Raw genomic sequence first — 7,797 nt, 5'->3', positions numbered from 1 at the left:
ACCGGCGGCACCACCGTACGACTTCTGAACGCAGGTGCACTCGTGACCGTTCTTTCTGCCTTCGACCACCTTCGACTATTCGACCACGTTCAACATCCGGGACGAACGGATGGGATAAACCGATGGTAATGGTGATGGTAATGGTAATCCGTCCCCGTCTCGTCGTTCGCTTCCTCCAGAATGTCTCATGAGCCCGAGCGGTATGAGTACTCATTACCTCCTCTCTTTTTTTCATTCTTATCGTTTTACAGTGGAGCGAAAAACTGTTTGCACACTCGACTCTTGCGAGATAACTGCCTGTAAACAACTAGCGTGTTAATAGAAACATCGAGCTACGACATAAGCTACTTTGGAGTACAGTCATTTTATTACCGTCAATTTGACATTTTTTTTTAGCGTGACACTTTTTAAGGAAAATTGCTTTCATATCTCCACAGTATTCTTGCCAATAGATTCTAATATTCTGATAGAAACGCAAAATGAGTTTAACTTTTTATACAAACAAACGATTTTTATTTTCAGTGTGTTCCCAGGACAAAGACACCAGAAGTAATTATTCCAATTGAAACGTCATCCATGGCTGTAAATTGTTCTTTCTGCATGTGTAGTTTGTTCTCAAATATCACAGAAACCTGTACACAGTTTACAGAACACGTAAATCATCCTTTCAGAGAATCATATGGTGAACATATGTATTCAATTGCACGTGCATATGCTTGAGCATTCTTTAAATATTGTGCAATATATAAATTTTTGTTTACTAAGGATTCAAATATAACTAGAAAATAAATTGATGATACTATTATAATTAGTTTTTGTTGCCAAACCCTTTAATTAGTAAAGAGTAATATTAGTGTTATCTGTCAGCTATAATGGCAACATCTGAGAGCGATGATTTTGAAAGTGCCGATGAAGAAATGGACCATGACATATCTAAGAAAAAACGTGTTCCAATGCAACAGTGGTGTGTGTCAAATGCGATAGATTCAGAATCTGATGATGATACGGAATTTGTACCTCAAACACCATATACAAATACAAACTATAATAGAAAGGCAGAAAGAAAATTTTATGGGGCAGATACATTGATGGATGAAAAGAAATCTTATAAAGAAACAATTAAAGAAAATAAAGATACAGCTGTTGAAGATATGTGTGATTATAAAAAAAATAAACAATCAACAAATGATCCCAGTTTGCAAGAAAAAACAAGTTTTAATAAGAATGAAAAACTTCCATCTGTGGTAACTACATCTACATCAGATGAGAAAGAGATAGATCAAGAAAAATTAAGCACAGAGGAGTTAGAAACTGAAATTCCAAAAAATAATAATCTCACAGATAATACAATAATAAATGTTAATCAAGGAGATAAATTGACAAGAAAAAATAGTGCTGTATCTAAAGAGGTATCACTGAAGGATGAATTGAGTGAATTAGAAATGCCAGAAGAAATGAAATCAGATAAAAAGTTTAAGGAAGTGTTCAAACCAGAAGGTTGGGAAGGTCTAGGAAATGAAATTGAGTTACCAGAGGAATTAACAGAGGAGAAATTGCAGCCTATATTAAAGAGACTGTCATTGGCAGGACAAGAAACGCAGAATTCTTCCAAAGGATGGGGTTGGGGTAACTGGGGTGTGAATTCTTTGATCGATACAGCCACTGCAGGAGTTTCTACATTAACTAGTCATGTATCACATGGACTCACGCTTTTGGAAGAATCTATTACCACACCAGAGGAATCCAATGCTACTAAGATGGAAGAAGAAAATTCTGAAACCAATGGTACTATTTCGTTTTATAAATGTATCATTGTCACACTATGCATATATAAAATAAACTTTATGTATAATTTGTGTTACAATTAATTTCAGTTGCAGATAATAAAACAGAGGAATCTGAGGAATATTCTTCTTTTGGATTTGGGAATTTCATATCAGGTGTATCTTCTATAACCAAATTGGTTGAATCAACTGGAACTAAAGTTATGACTGGTGGATTAGATACATTAGAAGCCATTGGCAAAAAAACAATGGAAGTTTTACAGGAAGGTGATCCAGGCTTAAAAAAAAAAAGGGCCTTTTTCATGAATGAAGCAGATAAGCCAATTTTGTCGCAAGTTCTTCGAGAAGCGAAGGATAAAGCTGATGCCATTGAAAAAACAATAGAGGAAAAGCAAAAGATGAGAAAAATTCACTTTGAAAGCCTGTTCGATGATTATCAAGGCCTAGTTCACTTAGAAGCATTAGAAATGTTATCGAAACAAAGCAGTATTAAAATACAACAGCATTTGAGTGGCTTAAGTATGACTGAATTAAACTCTGTTGAAGAGACGTTAGAAGAAGTTAAAGAATTATGCGATTTAGGCGAAGTTGAAGAAAATAAGGACGAAGTAAACGATTTGAAAGTTCGACTACAAGAAGCTTGTAACAATCTTGGAATTGTTATTGCATATGAAAAATTACATGATGTAAGTAATGTAAACATGGTCTAGATACACAGTATACATTTTAATACCGATCTTAGGTTTGCAAGGAGTCTGAAGTTTATCTCGCACCGCCGGTTACCCATACCGATCAGGAAATATTCGTACATGCTATTTCCGTCTTGGCACAATTCACAGCCTTCTCGATGGAGAGATTTCACAAAACTGCAGAATTACTTCTAATCAAAGAACACAGAAGCACTGTGAACGAAGCAGATGCATTGGTTCATTTAACGCATATTCTCTCCAATCAAATTGGGATACTAGCCAATTCTTATTGTAGTTCTTTAAATTCACTTTTTCAAGTTTCAGACAAGCTGGACATTATTAAGTCTAATATAACAACGATTTTCATGGAGGTAAGGAAATATTGTACAAGAAGCTCTCCTATAACGCGCATACAAAATTAATTCTTTCGTATTTTGAACAGGCTTCAAATGCAAGTTCATACATTCAAGATGCCTTCAAACTGTTAATCCCCATTATACAAGTCGGTGCTATCTAGTTTAATTGCAAACCAAGTACTGGATTTCTTGCAACGATTTTTTAGTATTACTTTCTCAATGTTTTCGTTCACTAGAGGGACCAAATACATCGATTTGTAAGCACTACACGTAAAGATACGTACAGATTCTAATGTTTTTGAAAGTTATTATAGCAACAGTAACATAATAACAATGTAAATAGCATGCAATCATAATAACAGAATAATAAATTGCAGCTTTGAAATAACTTTTAATACGGTAAAATAACAAGTTTCTTATCTCGGAATTAATGATTATTACTAATAATAATTATCATTATGTAAATGTATTATATGTACAGGATGTGTTCCAAAATGTGTCATATAAATATATAACTATATAATTTGACATTGTTTTTTCGTCGTTAGCCCTTTTTAATTTAATCGAGTATCAAATTATTCTGTTATATTATTTTAATATTCTATTATAATTTTCTATCTTATCGAATACTGATTTACATACATAATTAATAGATATGCAAAATAGTTAGAATACTTACTATAACAATAGCACTATTAAGACGTTTAATCGAACAGAGTTTACTCTGAAACGTCTACCAGACGTCTAAACCCCTCAAAGTATAAACAGAGAGAGTACCGAGCTATGATCTAATAGGCACCTCTGCACGACTTTCAACATACTTCGCATGGTAATCAAAGTGTTAATTAATTGAACATGTATAAGAGATTCTATATAAATATTTTGTTTACAAGGACATCTTACGTACCGCCCTGGTACTGTTCTATGATCAGTATACTATACTCTTCTATAAATAAATTCAGTTTATTACAATTAAGAAACAATACACATGTATAAGTAAATACAACTTACTCGTATTAAAACAACATGCTATTCCAACAATGATCGAAAAAGCTTTAGAACTTGTTTCACCGTTTATGAGAGATTTTTCGGCTTAGTTATCGTAAAATTGACGAAAGAAATCCATCACTTTCGAGATATAAAAAATACTGATTATTTAATCCATAAAGATTTCTTCCATGTACAAATGCTATCAAAAATTTTAAGAGATTGTAAATAAAAAGAAAATCAATTTTTGTCAAGATCTAAGCTAAAAGACTCCCTAAACCGTTGAATTCATCCTGAAAGGGGGGCTTAGACGTTAGGATACAACTTACACAATAATAGATTCTCATAGAAAACGGTATGCTACTCAGCAATTATTAATAAAACAATTAGTAAAATGACAATGTATTTTTAAATATGTTTGTGACATTTATCACTGTGCGTATAAAACACGTACTCAATAAAACCCATTCGAATTACAATTATACATCGAATAAAAAAAAAATAATTTGTTGTTATATTTTTATCGCGCAGGTAAAAACCTTTTTTCAATTAAATAAACAAATTAATTCTACGCAACGTAACAAAAAGTATAGTAGAGAACATTATTTCAAGTGATATCGAGAGAAATACCGTTTAATGTTTTCCTCTTTTATTACCAACGGGAGGTTTCTGAAGTTGAAAACTCGTACTCGACTCGCTTGTTGGTAAAGGTGCAGTAAGGTTTGTTGGAATATTAAAAGTCAAACTTGCAGTTGGCGGTTTCAATGATGGGCCTAGATTAATGTTAGTAGCAGATGATGTTGGTATCGCATTTCCCCAAACTGTAACAACATATGTATGCACTGAATTGTTTTGAACCTATTTAAAATGTTAGTTTCGTTTGCGTACAATAGCTAAAGCTGTATATATGTGTGTATATATATATATTTCGAAAAATTAACATGATCGATAATAATGTATTATTAGCGATATTAACAACAACGGGGAGTTAATGAAACTTTAGTTACCGCTAATACTTAACTGTACCCATAAAATATTAGGAAGGTTTTTATGCACGACACAAATCCCATATGTTCTATGAAATATTATACACTCGAGTCGACGCGAACGCTTTCATAATCACCAAGACGACAGAAGCAATTTAAGCACATATAAAACACAGCCATTCCTTAATAAGCATTCCTCAATTAAGGTTTCAATTTTTCTTCGTACATTCCTATTTTGTAATGGATATTACAAAAAGAGAAGAAAAACATTTATTCCGTCATTATTACAATAATAGATATGTTTTCTTATGTAAGTAATACGTGTTAGATACGCAAGCTTTGGTATCCCTTCCCACAAATGACAACACAAGAAGTCTAAGTAAAAAATTGAATACCTCGCAAACTAAAATAGATCCCTTACTCTTTTCCTGGAAAGGCAAAATCAAAATCAAACCACAAGAATTAAAATGCAAGTTGAAAATATTTACAAACTAAAGAATCGTGAGCAACGTCGCTATCTACTAAAAGGACGTTATATGTTAGTAAATCTACCTCATACTAAATCCACGCAAGACCTGAAGGTAGGAGATGTTTATGGGATAATTGAAACAACGAGAATACGTTGTTTTGGGGGTACTGTTTTCAACGTAAGGATATGTTATACCATGGGATCGTGAAATCATTTTATTTACCTAATGGATTTCGAGTTTCGTAAGTTCCCGGTCTGTTAGAGTTCAAAGCTGTCGACGAAAGAAAGCTTTTGTTTCCTGTAAACGTAAAATATATAATGCATGGAATATACATATATTAATTATTACTCAACGATTATAAAGATAATCACCAGGTCCAAATGGAGTCGGACCACTTGTAATTTTTCCGAAGTTATGTCGAAATGTTTTCCCGTCCGTTTTAACATCTTCGAAAACATTTGTATTGTCTTTCAAAACATACTTCCTAAAATTCAGATACTGTTCCTTGTGTTGCTGTACTTTAGAATGCACTCCTTGTAATTTACCAGCAACAGCTACCAGGGACTCGTGAAGTTTACTCATAGCCATTGTTAATTCTAAAAGTACATTAAATTACATCTAATAACATCTTTTCAGTGCGAATACTAACGAGATTACCTTGCGGTGTTAAAGTTTTCGGAGTCATCATTGCTTGTATATGCTTCTCTGTTGTTTCAATTTGAGACCTAAACAGCATTAAATCGTGTTCAAAATTATCAACTAATTCCATGAAAAATAACAATGGCGCGTTATTTTCATATTGTAATCCTAATGGAGTATCGTGTGTCCTTTGTGCTATTTCTGCGTTTTGTAATGCTCTCGCTGTATCTTGCTTTAATTTATCAGCCGAAGAACGATCTCTTTGGACAGAACCAGCTAACGTCGTTAACATTTCCATTAACAAAGTTGTATCTTCTGCGCATCGATTTAGCGGTCTCGCAGAACCCCTTGCTATATCCGAAGACAACACCTTCTGTTCTTTCACAAACTCTCTGATGAAAAATATACACCGAATAAATCTATTTTAATTTTAATACATTTATCTTTTTTAATATCTTGTATAACAATTACTTGAATTTGTCTATTGTCTGCATTAATTCCGGTGGCCAAACATTGTCTTTAGTAGTAGCTGGACTATTGCTTCCTTGCGAAAGACCTTTATTGCTTACCGATACATCTAAACCTCCTAGGCCTTTATTCGTGGTGGTTGTAACACTAGTACTGGTAAGTGGCTTGGATCCTAATAAACCACCACTGGTAATAGATCCACCAAAAAGTGGTGCTACAGATATGCAATATTACGTATATACATGTATATATTTATCAATAATATCAACCTCTTTGCCGTACCATTTAGACTGATAACATTCAACTTTTAGTTGTTATTTTTTTTGTTTCAATCATTGAGATTATTTATTTGTTCACATAATTCATATTATTTGTGACAATGAACACAATTTGTCGAAGTACGGCAAAGGGTTAAGGAATTAAGATTATATTTATATATACTTGTAGTAGTAGGTGCGCTAAATGTAAGATTCCCAGTGGTAGATGTATTACTTGGAGTACCAAATGCTAAACTAGTACTTGCTGCAGGTGCCCCAAAAGAAAGATTGCTGAATAGCGACGTGCTAGTAGTAGCAGTTGGAAATAAGCTAGTAGCAGTTGTTGTGGCTGCTACATTAGATCCTAAAACTAGGTTGCTCGATTGTGCTTGGGTGGAAATTCCAGGGGTGCTATTGAACCCAAAACTTAGACTACTAGTTGTTGCTGGTATCGTGGAAGCTCCAAAAGACAGCGTAGATGCGGGTGTAGTCGAACCAAATGGTACGCTAGTTAAATTAAAACCTGTTGCTGGTCTACAAAGTTATAATAAAATATTAATGTCTTCTTTAAGTTTTTGATAGAAAGATTAGTAGAAAGTCTAAAATTATACACACTTTTGTCCAAATCCGAAGTTTGTATTGTTTGTTGTCGAAGGCGATCCAAAAGTAAATGTCGACATGCTTTTCAAGGAATTGTAGATCAAGTAAATACACTTTGCTTTTAAAATATGAAATCTTTACGTGTATATTAAACAAAACTTGTTCAATCTGATCGAAGCGTAAATATATCGTCACAAAGTCACATTGGAGTTGGAGTACACTTACAACTTGCAGTTGTAGGGACGAAACTTTGGCGTTTTTAGGTTAGATTCTCAGTGGACATGCGAAATAAAGATTCGGGGTGGGGGGTGAGAAGTACTAATAGAATCATCTGTATAGTATGCAATTTAGGAAGCTGCTGAAAATTGTATATGTTATAAAAACCGATATTATTATTGATTAACAATTATTGACCTCATCGTTACTGAGGTATAATTCATGAAAATTTTAAAGCGAACGTTGGGAAATTGCGCGGCAATATGTTGTCAGAATCATTTCCCGAGTATTACGAATGTATGTGTACGTATACGTATCGATTTATTATGGATGTGTAGTAAAACT

General features: G+C 33.5%; 2 protein-coding genes across 7 annotated transcripts; one reads left to right on the top strand and one right to left on the bottom strand.

Annotated features, from left to right (window-relative positions):
- Positions 1 to 2: 2 nt before the first annotated feature.
- Positions 3 to 3,357, top strand: LOC128880149 (protein FAM114A2). Of its 3 annotated transcripts, none has more exons than XM_054129903.1 (5): positions 3 to 125; positions 523 to 1,785; positions 1,875 to 2,470; positions 2,527 to 2,844; positions 2,916 to 3,357. In XM_054129903.1, exons 2-5 carry the CDS (start codon positions 873 to 875, stop codon positions 2,988 to 2,990), a joined length of 1,902 nt encoding a protein of 633 aa, XP_053985878.1. In that variant the 5' UTR covers positions 3 to 125; positions 523 to 872; the 3' UTR covers positions 2,991 to 3,357. The 3 variants fall into 3 exon arrangements, with proteins under 3 accessions (XP_053985878.1, XP_053985876.1, XP_053985877.1); XM_054129901.1 differs by having other exon boundaries at positions 43 to 200; XM_054129902.1 differs by lacking the exon at positions 3 to 125 and adding an exon at positions 216 to 354.
- Positions 3,358 to 3,773: 416 nt separating this feature from the next.
- Positions 3,774 to 7,508, bottom strand: LOC128880150 (nuclear pore complex protein Nup58). Of its 4 annotated transcripts, none has more exons than XM_054129906.1 (8): positions 7,252 to 7,508; positions 6,821 to 7,170; positions 6,383 to 6,593; positions 5,930 to 6,303; positions 5,644 to 5,868; positions 5,495 to 5,569; positions 5,355 to 5,377; positions 4,498 to 4,637 (listed from the first exon to the last, which is right to left on the bottom strand). In XM_054129906.1, the coding sequence occupies exons 1-7, from the start codon at positions 7,314 to 7,316 to the stop codon at positions 5,361 to 5,363; spliced, it is 1,317 nt and encodes a 438-aa protein (XP_053985881.1). In that variant the 5' UTR covers positions 7,317 to 7,508; the 3' UTR covers positions 4,498 to 4,637; positions 5,355 to 5,360. The 4 variants fall into 4 exon arrangements, 3 of the variants coding, with proteins under 3 accessions (XP_053985880.1, XP_053985881.1, XP_053985882.1); XM_054129907.1 differs by lacking the exon at positions 5,355 to 5,377 and adding an exon at positions 5,198 to 5,230 and having other exon boundaries at positions 4,499 to 4,637; positions 7,252 to 7,507; XR_008457762.1 differs by lacking the exon at positions 5,355 to 5,377 and adding an exon at positions 4,838 to 5,230 and having other exon boundaries at positions 4,502 to 4,637; positions 7,252 to 7,507.
- Positions 7,509 to 7,797: the final 289 nt, after the last annotated feature.

The sequence above is a fragment of the Hylaeus volcanicus genome, chromosome 7, assembly GCF_026283585.1.
Source record: "Hylaeus volcanicus isolate JK05 chromosome 7, UHH_iyHylVolc1.0_haploid, whole genome shotgun sequence".
Taxonomy (NCBI): Eukaryota; Metazoa; Arthropoda; class Insecta; order Hymenoptera; family Colletidae; genus Hylaeus; species Hylaeus volcanicus.
This window is presented reverse-complemented; position numbering and strand designations above follow the sequence as displayed.

Coding starts and splice junctions, on each gene's coding strand:
- LOC128880149 (XM_054129903.1), top strand. CDS start 873: ATGGCAACATCTGAGAGCGATGATTTTGAAAGTGCCGATGAAGAAATG. Junction 1,786..1,874: donor AGAAAATTCTGAAACCAATG/GTACTATTTCGT, acceptor AATTAATTTCAG/TTGCAGATAATAAAACAGAG. Junction 2,845..2,915: donor TAACAACGATTTTCATGGAG/GTAAGGAAATAT, acceptor TATTTTGAACAG/GCTTCAAATGCAAGTTCATA.
- LOC128880150 (XM_054129905.1), bottom strand. CDS start 7,316: ATGTCGACATTTACTTTTGGATCGCCTTCGACAACAAACAATACAAAC. Junction 7,171..7,251: donor AACTTCGGATTTGGACAAAA/GTGTGTATAATT, acceptor ATAACTTTGTAG/ACCAGCAACAGGTTTTAATT. Junction 6,304..6,382: donor CAGACAATAGACAAATTCAA/GTAATTGTTATA, acceptor ATTTTTCATCAG/AGAGTTTGTGAAAGAACAGA.